This window comes from Lissotriton helveticus, chromosome 1_1 (genome assembly GCF_964261635.1).
Source record: "Lissotriton helveticus chromosome 1_1, aLisHel1.1, whole genome shotgun sequence".
NCBI classification, from domain to species: Eukaryota; Metazoa; Chordata; class Amphibia; order Caudata; family Salamandridae; genus Lissotriton; species Lissotriton helveticus.
The window spans coordinates 47135486-47150715 of NC_136057.1; the positions used below are offsets into that span (position 1 = coordinate 47135486).

General features: G+C 47.7%; 1 protein-coding gene across 1 annotated transcript in view; it reads right to left on the minus strand.

The window, feature by feature from the left end:
• Nucleotides 1-623: 623 nt before the first annotated feature.
• Nucleotides 624-15230, minus strand: part of LOC144757962 (uncharacterized) — a 64426-nt gene continuing 49819 nt past the window's right edge. The window contains 3 exon segments of the mRNA XM_078646405.1: nt 624-1213; nt 1274-1567; nt 1570-1662. Of these exon segments, the coding sequence (XP_078502531.1) occupies nt 624-1213; nt 1274-1567; nt 1570-1662 (977 nt within the window).

Consider the following 15230-nt stretch of genomic DNA (forward strand, 5'->3'; position numbering starts at 1 on the left):
TTGAGTGAAGTTCCTGGCATAAACTGTGCAGGGATAGGGTTCAGTTTAGTGTGTATTATTTGGTGCCGTTGCATATGTGCCTTACCAGTAAAGCTCTTATCACACACGGTGCAGTGATAAGGCCTCTTTCCTGTGTGTGCACTTTGATGCCGTACATGGACTTTCTTTCTGAGAAAAGCGCTTGGAAGACACTTTGCAGTGTTAAGATTTCTCTCCAGTGTGTTTGGTGTTACGAGACTTGACTTTTGATTTAAGCTCTTCTCGCACACAGTGCAGTGAAAAGGCTTCTCTCATGTGTGTATGCTTTGATGCCGTACAAGGGATCCCTGATAAGCAAAGCGCTTGGAACACCTAATGCATAGATAAGGCCTCTCTACTGTGTGTGTTCTTTGATGCAGTACAAGGGTTGTCTTCTGAGAAAAGGTTTTTGAACACACAGTACAGTGATGAGGTCTCTATCTTGTGTGTACGATTTGATGCTGTACAAGGGTCGCCTTACGAGAAAAGCGCTTTGAACACTCAGTGCAGTGATAAAGCTTCTCTCCTGTGTGTGTTCTTTGATGCAGTACAAGGGTTGCCTTCTGAGAAAACGTTTTTGAACACACAGTACAGTGATGAGGCCTCTATCTTGTGTGTACGATTTGATGCTGTACAAGGGTCGCCTTACGAGAAAAGCGCTTTGAACACCCAGTGCAGTGATAAAGCTTCTCTCCTGTGTGTGTTCTTTGATGCCGTACAAAGGAGCCCCTATCAGCAAAGCGCTTGGAACACAGAGTGCAGTGATAAGGCCGCTCTCCTGTGTGTATTCTTTGATGCAGTACAAGGCCTTTTTTATGAGCAAAGCGCTTTGAACACACAGTGCAGTGATGAGGCCTCTCTCCAGTGTGTACGCTTTGATGCTGTACAAGGGACGCCTTATAAGAAAAGCGCTTGGAACACAGAGTGCAGTGATAAGGCCGCTCTCCTGTGTGAGTTCTTTGATGCAGTACAAGGTTTGTTTTACAAGAAAAGGTTTTGGAACACACAGTGCAATGATGAGGCCTCTCTCCTGTGTGTACGCTTTGATGCTGTACAAGGCCTTTTTTATGAGCAAAGCGCTTGGAACACACAGTGCAATGATAAGGTTTCTCCCCTGTGTGTGTTCTTTGGTGCATTAGTAGCTTTGTCTTTTGACTGAAGCTCTTCTCACACATGGTGCAGTGAAAAGGCTTTTCTCCTGTGTGTATGTGTTGATGCTCATGAAGAATTTTCTTTCGAGTGAAGCTCTTGGCACATACAGTACAGTGATAAGGCCTCTCTCCTGTGTGTACACGTTGATGCTGTACGAGGCTATTCTTATGAGCAAAGCGCTTGGAACACACTGTGCAGTGATACGGCCGCTCTCCAGTGTGTGTTCTTTGATGCTGTAAAAAAGTTGCCTTTTGACTGAAACACTTTTTACATGTTTCGCAGGGATATGGCCTGAGGCTGGTGTGTCCTTTTTTGTGCCTCACAAGAAGTGTCTCATTGATAAATTCTTTGTCACACACATTACAAGCAAAGCGTCTCTCCTTCATGTGCATTCTGTCCGTTTCCTTAAGTAGATATTTTGAGTAAAATTCATCTTGCCTCCGGAACCTTTATGGCTTTCTTTCCCATTCATATTTTCTAGATGTGATTGTTCTGCAAAATAGAAAAAACATTGAAAATTACATGAAGAAAATATTTCTTGAAAAAGCTGCATTGATATAATATGGAGAAGTGAACAGTTACAATTCAGGGGAAAAAAATGTATGTTCTAGGAAAAAGAGTCACACTTCCCTTTGAGACACAAATGGTGGCTAGTCCTCCTACACAAAGTGCGTTGACCTGGTCCTGCAGCAGGAGCATGCTGGGAAATCAAGTGATTCACAAGAACCACTGTTCGACATGGGGGTTCTGGTTGGCTAGGGTAGGCACCTAAGCCAGGCAGAATCCACCACTCTAGTCAGGGTAAACCAGATACACACCTGAGATAACCTGTCCTGCGCTCACCCTCTGGTAGCTTGGCGCAGAGCAGTCGGGCTAGTTTAAAGATGCAATGTGCAGAGCATTTGTGCAACACACTAGTGCAGCAACACAGTGAGTAAATCAAAAAAGGGAATCCACGCAGGATTAAGTAAAAATAGATTCTATATTACACACTTACTTTTATCTTCGCGTTGCAGTTTATCACAAAATGATTCGCTTTACCACAGTCTATGCATATCTGTCCAATGGCGGGACATTTACCTTTGTGTGGAAATGACAGTCCGTATCTGTAACACGTTTTGTTTTTCTGTGGAGACAGTACCTTGTGTCCCTCAGCCTTGTACCTTGGCTTACTTTTCGTGCTCATGACAGACGCACTTTGGGCATCTACAGCCTCCATGTCAGTCACTTGGCGATAAGTACGCTTGTCAGCGCAAGCAGCCTTGAGGACTTGATACAAGCTCAGTTTCCATCAGCATTCGTCGTTGAAATGCTTCCGACAGACATCCATTGATCACTCTGAGGAGGGTAGCCTCCTCATCATAAATTAATTGAATTTACAGTGCTTTACCAAACATCCAGTCTTTCAACAAACTCATCAATGGTCTTACCTGGTCTCTGGATGAAGATATATCTTTTATAATTCACATTTGGCACTGGCTTAAACTTGACCTTAAAGGCCTTTTCGATTTGATCATATGTCTTTTCACCTTCTTGTAAATTCTTTTTCATGGTTTCTTGCCTCCTTCATTGGCCATGTTTCTCAAGATACTTTATACTCTTTTTCATCTATTGCATCTATGAAATCTTCAAAAGTTTCTATCCATCCATCATCGCCAATATTCTGTTTTTTTGCAAAATCAAACACAGTTTGCGGTTTTAAGAATGCAGCAGCCGTGTATACATTGGAGGACAGTAGTGCTCTCTCAGGCACTTCCTGTGGAACTTGATCAGACAGAGCTTTTCTAGCGCCTCGTGATGTGCCGGCTTCAGGGTCAGCCTTAATGACTTTTGGAGCTTGGTTCTCGTCCTGGCTCTCCATCGGAGCTCTGTATGTTATGGCTGTCTAAGAAGTTGTTCTGGGCCCCTTGTGCAGCAGCTTTGGTGGTGGGCCGCTTCGTCTGTGGAAACTCGGCAAACCCAACCCGACCCTCTGTCTGGGACTGCTCTCCAGCATGTTGAGAGACAATGATTTGTTGATGGTTTAGAGAAGGAGATAAATCTTTTTACACTACTAGTACATGAAAGCAGATAACACTGGTCGATTTTGTGCTGAAATGTTTCTTCATAAACACCTGGTTAATCTCTGCTTCATAGCATGTGAATTTCAGTGTAATGTGTACTGAACTATTTCTGTGTGCTTTCTTTGTCCACCTTTAGTTTTCTTACTCCACATAGCGTAATGGTATTAATTTGCGTAATGGCGCCATATATTCCATTAGAAGCTGTTTCATTCAGTTCCTGTCCTGCGACATGTGGACTTTCAGTGTCACTTTCTTTATCTTTAAGCATTTTATTCAGGCTGGCACTGCGCTGAGACTCCGCCAGTGCCAGCATTGATTCTGCACTTCAACTGAGGCACATGTGGCACGCACAAGCAGTGTGCTTGACCACGGCAAACTCTCTGGAAGAGCGCTCTCAGTGTACGGACTTCGTATCCCCTATATTGTCACCAGTTATAGCGTCCTGCCAGCCTAGGTACTCGCCAATAACCAAGCCACACACGGAGAGTAGTTGAACACATCTTGATTACACTGCGTGAACGTCAGAACTCAACATTCTACGCCGGCCTTTATCTCATCTCTCCAGAGTTTACGTCCTTACCGATGATATACCTTGGAAGTCACTCATGAAGGATCGATGCGACTACTGCAAGATTCAGCTTGTTAGTGGCACTTGAAGAAAACAACTATTGAATTTGTTTGACTTGGCCCTCTCTACAGGCAGGGTCATCCCAAACTGGTGCCTTCACCCTTCCTATTTTTGCTGAATTTGTTTCTGTGGCCTTAGGACTCTGTGCACGTTGGCTAACCAGTGCTAACGTGCTTCTGCTCTCTCCCCTAAGCATGGAAGAGCAGGTGGAAGAGGGAGAAAGTAAGGGCAAGAAACGAGAGAGGAAAATGGAGAACGGGAGGAAGGTGGTATGGAGAGCTGAATACGAAAGGAAGAGAGAGAAAAGGGGGTGGACACAAGGAGACAAAAAAGGAAGAGAGAAGCGAAGGGGGAACTAGAGAGGATGAGAGCAGCTGAAAGGGAAGGAGTGAAAAGCAGGGGTGCGGACAGAGGGCAGACAGAGAACACAAAATGAAGGGGGGTGAAGACAGTAATTGCGAGAGAGTCAAGATGAGAGAGGAAGGTGGACAGGGAGGGGAGGGGTGGCATGAGCGCGGACGGGAGAAGACAAAGCAGAGGAGGGACGAGAGAAGAAAGGTTTCAAAGAGAGGGGTTCTAGTTGGAAAGAAGGGATGAGGAGGGTGTGGGAGGTGAATGAGAGGAAAGTTCAGTTGAGGAAGAGGGTTGAGTTTGAGAGTGAGGAGTGCTGGAGCAGAGAGGGAGAGGGCAGGTTCCGGTAGGACACATGAGTGGAGACGAGTGAGTAGAGAGGAGTAAGGGAGGGCATGAGAAGGGTAGTGAGCTTTATGGAGGGAAGGAGATGAAGAGGAAAGAGATGAAGAGGAGGGCTACGGATAGTCATGATGAAAGGGCAAGAAGAAAAAAATGGGAACAGGTGACAGCAGGGGAAAGGAGTGAGGGTCGTGGGTAGCGTGGGGGTGGCTAATGCAGGAGGGAGAGGGGAGAGTAGTGGAGGAGGAGAAGGGATGGTAAGCAAGACAGGAAAAAGTTGAAAAGAAAGAGGAGTGTGGAGGGAACAACTTCTGGCCCTCCATCCACTGGCCAGAAATCTTGTTTTCATAGTTTGCCTCCTACCCTCTCTGCACAGACTCCCAATGCTTCTAGGACCTGAAGAAAAAGTAACGTAGAAAATTGGACTGGAGAAAAAGGGCTGGTCTTCAGGCTTTTTCGAGAGCCATAGTGGCTTCTCGCACAGGAAGTCGTCTACAGAAGTGAGGAAGCCCTGAGAGCTGCTTGCAAACAAAACAATGCCCCTTGCAAGACACACTCAGACCTCTGTGAGTGAGTCTCCAGGGGCAAGCCCCTGTTCCTGGGGTGTTCTAGAGTGGAAAGGGGGGTTTGTGGAATCTTTTCCACAAACTTCTCCATTCACTGGATTGTATGTGTTCCTGTAAGGGAGACCTTGATGGGCTGTGGGATTCCTTCAGGAATGGCGTTTCCGCTGAAGGAAGGCTGGTCTGATTTTCCGTCGCAGCACCCCGTTGTAGAGAGCTGAGCAGCAGTGATGGACTCCAGAGCGAGGCTGGTCTGATCCTCCCCCGCAGCACCCCGTTGTAGCACAGTGAGCAGCAGTGATGGACACCCTAGCAAGGCTGGTCTGATCCTCCCCCGCAGAACTCCGTTGTAGCACAGTGAGCAGCAGTGATGTACTCCCCAGCGAGGCTGGTCTGATTCTCCCCCGCAGCACCCCGTTGTAGCGCAGCAAGCAGCAGTGATGGACTCCCCAGCGAGGCTGGTCTGATCCTCCCCCGCAGCACCTCGTTGTAGCACAGCGAGCAGCAGTGATGGACTCCCCTGCGATGCTGGTCTGATCCTCCCCGGCAGCACCACGTTGTAGCGCAGCGAGCAGCAGTGATGGACTCCCCAGCGAGGCTGGTCTGATCCTCCCCCGCAGCGCCTCGTTGTAGCACAGCGAGCAGCAGTGATGGACTCCCCAGCCAGGCTGGCTGATCCTCCCCCGCGGCACCCCGTTGTAGAGAGGCGAGCAGCAGTGATGGACTTCAGAGCGAGGCTGGCCTGATTCTCCCCCGCAGCACCCCGTTGTAACGCAGCGAGCAGCAGTGATGGACACCCCAGCAAGGCTGGTCTGATCCCCCCCCGCAGCACTCCGTTGTAGCACAGTGAGCAGCAGTGATGTACTCCCCAGCCAGGCTGGTCTGATCCTCCCCGGCAGCACCCCGTTGGAGCACAGCGAGCAGCAGTGATGGACACCCCAGCCAGGCTGGTCTGATCCTCCCCGGCAGCACCCTGTTGGAGCGCAGTGAGCAGCAGTGATAGACACTCCAGCGAGGCTGGTCTGATCCTCCCCGGCAGCACCCGGCTGCAGCGCAGTGAGCAGCAGTGATGGACTCCCCAGCGAGGCTGGTCTGATCCTCCCCGGCAGCACCCGGCTGCAGCGCAGTGAGCAGCAGTGATGGACTCTACCTCCCGCTGCCCCCGTGTCTCTAAGCCCAATTTTTCCTTCTGTTCCCTTCGCTGCCCCCGTGCCTCTTTGCCCGTTCTGCCTTCTGTTCATAGCTGCCCCTGTATTTCTGTATTCTTTATTTTGCCTCTGTGCCACTCGTTTTTCCGGTATTTCTGTGCCCTTTTTGCCTTCTGTACCACTCGTTTTTCACTGGCGAGAGCAGAGGTGCAGGAGACGAGATCCCTGCCTACATTGAGAGTGAGCGTGTGCGGGTTTGCTGACCTGGTGGACCGACGTGAATAAAACAGGATTCGAGTGGTCCTATGTGCCGGGTATTCCCGGGCATTTGTGCCCCGTAACTACCTCGCTGTCCTTGAGTTGGAGAGTATTACTCTCCTTTAAGATGTGTTGTTACCAATGTTCCCTCTAATTTATTTCCTCTGTGTGTGGCAGTGGAGGGTCTCTGTGCGCTGCAACCATGGCTATGAGCGCCAGGAACCATACCGTGCGTGTCTGCGGTGCCAAAAGGCACTCAAAACGTTTAATTTAAAAAGTGAAAAGATGGTGCATTTTCACACATACAGCGCCACAATAAGGGTCTTAAGGGCAGTTTGCAAAATGGATAATCACGCCCTGACATGAATTGGTTACACAGGCAAGTACACTTCAAGTTTAGAAAAGCACAAGACTTCAATGGTGGTACCATCATAAGATTTTAATAAATATTGTTAACTGGATCACAGTTTATTGGGTGGGGAAATGTTGCGAGCCTATACAATATCACATATACACAAGAACGGAGAGGGCAGTTCAGACACGTCAAGTGGCGTCACTAGATGGGTGACAGGGTTGCTTCTCACGGCGATCCTTGCTATTTTTCCAGTGCTGATAAACTCGGTCTGGGTCAACTTTCCCATTCAGGAGGGAGGCCTTTGTCCTCATCAGCTTATCCAAATGCTTCTGCTTTAGTCTATTCCTCAATTTACTCTTGATAGTATTCATGAGGCTGAATCCTCGTTCACAGTCTGCACTAGATGCGTGAAATGTTGCGCAGACCTGAACAAGCTTAGACATTATACTATACTGAGCCGCATTGCTTACAGTGAAATTCACCATGTCTTGAAAGGTAGTAGATAACCCACCCTTTACTTGTTCTGCCAGCACATATATATAGCCTCTGTATTGTCGAACAACATCTTCTGGTGTTTCACAATCACCCAGGGCCAAGACATTTTTATACTTTTCAACAAGTCTTTGAATATTCTCAGTCCCAAAATCAAAATGTGATTGTGTTGCTATTGCCTGGATCTCAAAACTTGCCCATTCTTTTAGCTCGTCGGCAGGGAACCTTTTTTGCATGTGCTCACAAAGAAGGGAAACAAAAGAAAAAATAGGCCCACTGTCAAACTCTTGCCTTTCCTTGTACAACACCATCAGATCTGTTACGTCGCTGCTCCAAAAGAAAGTGTCCCTCAAATACTGTTGCTTAATTTGGCCAATCTTTGCTCTTGCATACTGTACAGCTTCAACAGTAGTCAAATAACTTTTTTGGAATAGTTTGCACAAAGATGCAAATTCTCCCAGAATGTCATTAAGTACTGCAAGGGAAATATGGTAGTTGGAGTCCGATAGCTTTTCATAACAATATTTAGCAATTGGATCATTCTCCTCAACTTTCTCATGCTCAAAGTACATAAGAACAGTCTCGCAATTACGAATTACTGCACCAACAGCAAAATGCATTGAAAGCCACCGGACTTCATTCAGTGGTCGAAAAGAGACAACTTCACATTCAGTGACCGATGCAATTTCATCCAGCTTGGACTTCCTTGCAGGATATCTGGAGAACACAGTGTAGACAGTCCTCAATAATGTCTCCATCTCTTTAATCATTGGAACCCTCTTCCAGGCATCATCAACTCCCAAATCTTCTCGATGGACGACACAATGCTGCTCAACTAGATGAGGAATGGACTGTTTAAGGCGAGTAGCAACACCATTATTCTTTACCCAGCATCACCGACACACCATCGGATGTGAACATGACCGTTTTCATGAGGTCCAGTTCATTGTCAGTGTAGAATTCTTTCACGGCAGTAGTGATAGCCCCAGCATTACAGCTAGCCAGCTTCACTATGCCCCCAAACTGCGTTTTGTGCTCAGTTAATGTTACAGGTCGGAACTTGAAGTACAGGATGATTATTTTTGCAAGAGAAATATTTGTGCTCTCAATTATCAAGGTGTAATACAAAGCTTGCCAAAGTTCTGTCATAGCTTCACAGTGTATCACGCTATTGATGGCCTCAAGGAACTCAAAGGCATAATTCTTGCTCCTCCAGCTGTCTGGTATCTTCACATACAAAGCTAGGTGGTCATGGATGTCTTGTACAGATAACATTGAAGTATTCATCTTGACTGCCAGCAACACGTTGTTGATGAGAATCTTTATCTCCTCAGGCATAGATCTTTAGCGTTCAACTACTTCCATTCTATTCTCTTTGTCAGTGGCAGTTTCCGTCAGCATAGCCCGCACTCCAAAACCAAACCAGGCAGCAGCAATTCTGTTTCTCAATATCACCATGGCAGACTAGTGTACTTTGCTAAGTAGATGGCGTTTCATGTAGTCCAGTTTCCAGCCATCACTCCTTTTCTTCCCTGTGGAAAAGTCCCCAACAATCTTGGCTTCGGCACATGCTTTGCAAATCAATCCCATGTCTGGACTGTATAAGAAATAGTTTCCCGAATTGCATGCAAACATTGCTTCGTGACTTCTGTGTCTCAGCCTCCACAATATCCTTCATCCACTCTTCCTTTAATACAAGGCAACATTTTTTCCTTTGTGGTGAAGCACTGCACTCTCCTGAAGTTACAGCTTTGCGCTTGAACATTTCCGTACCCGCAGGTTTGAACCTGCTTCGCCACAAAGCCTGCAAAATAAGGAAACATGGCTTACATTGACGCCTAGCTCATGAATGCAATCTGTTATGTACAAAATGCACCACAGTTTAATTCAACCAAACAATTACCTCTTCTGATTGCCTTCACGTACGCCTGTTTAAATGTATGGGGTTCTGGCTGCGAAACCTGCAACAGAAGAAAACATGGGTAAGTATATATGATACTACAATGTTCAAGATGCACCACAGTTTAACTCAACCCAACAATTACCTCTTCTGATTGCACTCATGTACGCCTATTTAAATGTATGGGGTTCTGGGTGCAAAACGTCAAAACATAAGAAAACATGGGTAAGTATATATGATACTGCAATGTTCAAGATGCACCACAGTTTAACTCAACCCAACAATTACCTCTTCTGCATACACTCACGTACGCCTGTTTAAATGTATGGGGTTCTGGCTGCGAAACCTGCAACAGAAGAAAACATTATGAAAAACAGACCAGACTAGTTTATCATAAATCCCAGCACTGCACACTGTTCCGTCGGCTGCACCAAACTGGGGTGAACAGGCCTGTAAAAGGAACTATAATGCGGATATTGTGAATTAATAATGCATTCTCAATGTATCTAGTAACCAAGATATGAAAGCTGCGAGTTGCATTGGCAAGACTTCACATTTATACTTGGAAGGCTGTTGTGAGCATTTTGTGTAGAACTCTGCAGAACTTAGTCTGAAAACATGTGTCACTGGCCTTTAAAAAATAATGTATTCTTTTTTTTTTTTAAACTTGAACATAGCAAATGGCAAATGCATCTATTCCCACCCACCCTGTAGAATGTAGCCTTACTATTTATGAGGAAAAAGTGTCACTCATAGTTGTTGAAATGTCACTCATATTTACGCTGAAATTTTGAAAAAGTCACACAAAGCAATGTGAAACCTTGGCAGCTATGCACTATCCAGGTGTGCACAGCTGATGTACCCCATAAAACAAAAGGCCACAGTCTTCCCCGGGCTTTACTAACAAAGGCGTAGTCAGTTTCCAAACACAGCGTGTGCTAAAGTACGCGCTGTGTTTGGAAACTGACTACGCTTTTGTTAGTAAAGTGCGGGGCAGACTGTGGCCTTTTGTTTAAGTATTGCTGTTAATCAGAGTCCCTTCACGGACTCTGATTAACAGCAATAAACAAAAGACCACAGTCTGCCCCGCGCTTTACTAAAAAAAGCATAGAGACAGTTTCCAAACACAGCATGTGCTAAAGTACGCGCTGTGTTTGGAAACTGACTACGCTTTTGTTAGTAAAGCACGGGGCAGACTGTGGCCTTTTGTTTAAGTATTGCTGTTAATCAGAGCCTGTGAATGAAGGGCCTCTGATTAACAGCAGTACTTGAACAAAAGGCCACAGTCTGCCCCACGCTCCCACATAGCCACAAGCCCCACCAGCCTCCCGCCTCCTTACCTGCACTCCCCACGACCGCTCCGCCGCCACCGTATGGAAAAGTGCCTCATGTTTGCACCGCTCGCTTCTTTAAAGCGGCCAGCGGCGCGACTCTCTCGCGCGATGTCCTGACTGTGTGCCCGCTCCACACGAGGTGGTATGCGCTGACGTCAGGGGAGGTGCATGCGCGCGCCCTAGAGGGAACGGTGGATCTTACACTTGTCCTGATGAAGCCGAAAGGAATCACTGGCTGAAACGCGACCGTTACTGCGTCAACATATTTACGAGGAGTCCCATTATTTTGATTTCTGTTGAAAGGGAAAGCGCCTATAGAATAATTAGACTAGAGGTGTAATTGCTCTCTCGGAGTAAGGAGTGTACATTCCGATTGTTTTTGCTCTCAGTAATGGTGCTTTTGTACTTTTTGTATATGTTGTATATATTGTGTATATGTATTGTATCATATATATGAATGTGATTTATATGTTCATGTCTTGTATATATTATGTTTACACATAAGGAAACTCTGATTTGATTTGTTTGTGCTCAGCCCCGTCATTTGACACATATATGAGTTAGATTCATGGTTATGCAGAATTTTCAAAAAATAATTGAAACATCAGGGTAATTAAGGGTACCTTGAATGAAAATAAATGTTGGATTGGTCCCTCTGTACCTTCTTTTTCTTTATATACATATTTGATGTTTTATGCCCAGGTTTAGGAGGGTGATTTGGTCATAACCCCCCTTTTGTCTGTATCTGATCCTCCCCCGCAGCACCCCGTTGTAGCACAGCGAGCAGCAGTGATGGACACCCCAGCAAGGCTGGTCAGATACTCCAATTCAGCACCACGTTGTAGCACAGCGACCAGCAGTGATGGACTCCCCAGCCAGGCTGGTCTGATCCTCCCCGGCAGCACCCCGTTGCAGCTCAGTGAGCAGCAGTGATGGACTCCCCAGCGAGGCTGGTCTGATCCTCCCCTGCAACACCCCGTTGTAGCGCAGCGAGCAGCAGTGATGGACTCCCTACCGAGGCTGGTCTGATCCTCCCCCGCAGCGCCTCGTTGTAGTGAGGCGAGTAGCAGTGATGGACTCCCCAGCGAGGCAGAAGAGGGCCGCTGCAGATAAGACTTCAGTTAGCACCCCCTCTTTTTCCTGGATCTTGGTGGGGTGGACATCTGGTGTCAGAACGTCCCTACTTTGAATTTACTTACGCTTTTTCTGGTAGATACAATATCTGCCTGTGGATTCCTCACCTTGTGAATATCCCCTTGCATCAGCAACATTCGGAAATTCTTTTTGTAGCTTCGCGCCGACGTGGACTTGGACGTCATAGAGGCACGGCATCGCACGCGACTCCGCTGACGTCACCGACGCCTACAAAAGGCCCACGCCGGCGTGATGACATCAGTTCCGCCCTTTTTTCCGTGCCTTCGAGGCACACGGACGGACCAATGACAGTAGACATATACACAGTATACGCAGTACAAATACCAAGGTAAAACACACACAGTGTGAAGCAAATGCAATAAAACACTTGAAATAAACAACCCCTTGAGAATAAAACAAATACATTACAGAAGCTCTGGTATAGAAGAGTGGACAACGGGGAGGCGGGTGGGTCAGTGAGGAATCCACAGGCAGATATTGTATCTACCAGAAAAAGCGTTACCGAAGGTAAGTAACTTGTTCTTCTGATAGATACATCTGCCGTGTGGATTCCTCACCTTGTGAATAGAGTCCCACAGCAGTCCCCACTCCCGGAGTAGGGAGTCCACTCTTCGAAACCAAGAAATCCTGGAGGACAGAGCGCACAAAGTGGCCGTCCCTCCTCACTTCGGAATCCAAGCAGTAATGCTTCACGAAAGTGTGGAGGGAAGACCAAGTTGCCGCCCCACAAATATCCTCTACAGGTACACCTCTAACAAAAGCAGAGGTTGAAGATTTAGCTCTTGTAGAATGAGCCCTTATACCCTCTGGTGGTTCCTTACCGGCCAAAGAGTAGCAGATCTTTATACAGAGGACGATCCATCTTGACAAGGTTCTTTTATGGACCGCTCTTCCTCTTTTGCAGCCAGCAAACCCAATGAAGAGCTGGTCATCCAATCGACAGTCTTTAGTTCTGTCCAGGTAAAAGGACACCGCCCTCTTAGGGTCCAAACGGTGTAACCTCTCCTCCTCCTTGGAAGGGTGTGGGGGAGGATAAAAGGTAGGGAGGGTAATGGATTGACCAAGGTGGAAAGGAGTCACCACCTTTGGGAGAAAAGCAGCCCTGGTCCTAAGAACCATTCGATCAGCATGAATGGTCAAGAAAGGGGGCTTGGAACTAAGAGCTTGAAGCTCACTTACCCTCCTTGCTGAGGTTATTGCAGCGAGGAAGCCTGCCTTAAGAGTCTAAAGCCTCATAGGACATTTGTGAAGAGGCTCAAAGGGAGCACCCATCAGAAAGGTCAAGACAAGATTTAAGTCCCACTGAGGCACAATAAAAGGAGTAGGTGGGAACTTATTTGTGAGGCCCTTCAAAAACCTTAAAACCACAGGAGATTTAAAAAGAGAAGGCTGGTCAGGCAAACAGAGAAATGCCGACAGCGCAGAAGGATAGCCCTTAACTGTGGCAACAGCAAGCCCTTGCCGCGCCAGAGAAAGGGCAAACTGGAGAACATCAGACAAATGGGCTCTCAAAGGGTCAACAGAATTCCCACCACACCAAGTGACAAACTTCGACCATCTATATGAATAGACGGACTTAGTGGAGTCACGCCTGGCTGACAAGATGACATCCACCACGTCAGGCGGAAGAGAAAAGGAATTCAGGTTGCCCCGTTCAATCTCCAGGCATGAAGGTGTAATGTCTGGAGGTGGGGGTGTAGAACCTCCCCCTCCATCTGAGAGAGGAGGTCTGCTCTGAGAGGGAGACGGAGCGGCGGGCGAGAGGAGAGGTGGAGAAGATGTGTATACCACACCCTTCTCGGCCAGTCCGGGACAACCAATATGACTTGGGCCCAGTCTTGGCGAATCTTCCTCAGAACCCGAGGAATCAAAGGTATGGGGGGGAAACGCGTAAAGGAGTTGTCTTCCCCAACTCAACTGAAACGCGTCCCCCAAGGCTCCTTGCAACGGATACTGGAGACTGCAGAATGACATGCAGTGAGCATTCTCGCGAGTGGCGAACAAGTCCACCTGAGGAGTCCCCCACGTCCGAAAAACGTGCCGAACCACCTCTGGGTGAAGCCTCCACTCGTGGTCGGCCGAGAACTGCCGACTGAGACTGTCTGCACGCACGTTCAGAACTCCGGCCAGATGATTCGCCATCAGACAAATCTGATGGTCCTGAACCCAGGACCAAAGACGCAGAGCCTCCCTGCAGAGACACTGCGACCCCACTCCTCCCTGCTTGTTGATGTACCACATCGCGGTCGTGTTGTCCATCAGGACCTGGATCAACCGACCGCGAAGGGAAGGGAGGAAGGCCTTGAGCGCCAAACGTATCGCCCGTAATTCTAGAAGGTTGATGTGAAGTAACCTTTCCTCTGGAGACCAAAGACCCTTGACCTCCAGATCCCCCAGATGAGCACCCCACCCTAGAGTGGATGCATCCGTTATCACTGTGGCCACCGGAGGAGGCAACTGAAAAGGCTTCCACTGAGACAGGTTGCCTTCCACGCCCCACCAAGACAGATCCGCTGCAGCTTCTCTGGAGATCCTCACTGACTCCCTGAGATCTCCGTTGTGCTGATGCCACTGCCTGCGGAGGCACCACTGGAGCGCCCTCATGTGCCAGCGTGCATGGTTGACCAACAGAATGCTTGAAGCCATCAGACCGAGCAGGCGAAGGACCTTCAGGACTGGAACGACCGCTCCATTGTAGAATAAAGGAATCATTTCCTGTATGTCGTGAATCCTTTGAGGAGGAGGGAATGTGCGACATACATTTGTGTCCAGTACAGCACCTATGAACAGGTTGCGCTGGGAGGGCACCAGGTGAGATTTGGGTACATTTATCGAAAAACCCAACCTGTACAACAACTGGGTTGTCTCCTGCAGATGATGGAGCACCTTCTCTGGCGACTCCGCTTTGATTAGCCAGTCGTCCAAATAAGGGAATACAGGAATCCCTGACCTTCTGAGATGCGCCGCCACGACTTCCATCACCATGGTGAAGACTCGAGGCACAGTAGTAAGCCCAAACGGAAGGACCACAAACTGATAGTGCTGCGATCCCACCGTAAAACGGAGATACTTCCTGTGTGACTTCAGGATGGGGATGTGAAAGTACGCATCCTGCAAGTCGAGCGACACCATCCAGTCTTCTTCCAGCAGCGCCTGAAGAACCTGAGCAAGGGTGAGCATCTTGAATTTCTCTTGTTTCAGATAAAAATTCAAGATCCTGAGATCCAGGATTGGACGAAGCCTGCCATCCTTTTTTGGGATCAGGAAATACCGGGAGTAGCATCCCTGACCCCTTTCCTGCTCTGGGACCACCTCTATCGCACCCTTTCTTAACAGAGTTCGGGCTTCCTCCTATAGGAGTAACAGATGTTCCTCTGAGCAATATTCCTGGCAAGGAGGGTAATTGGGAGGGAACTCCCAAAAGGGAAGGGCATACCCATTTTCTACGAGATTGAGAACCCAAAGATCTGA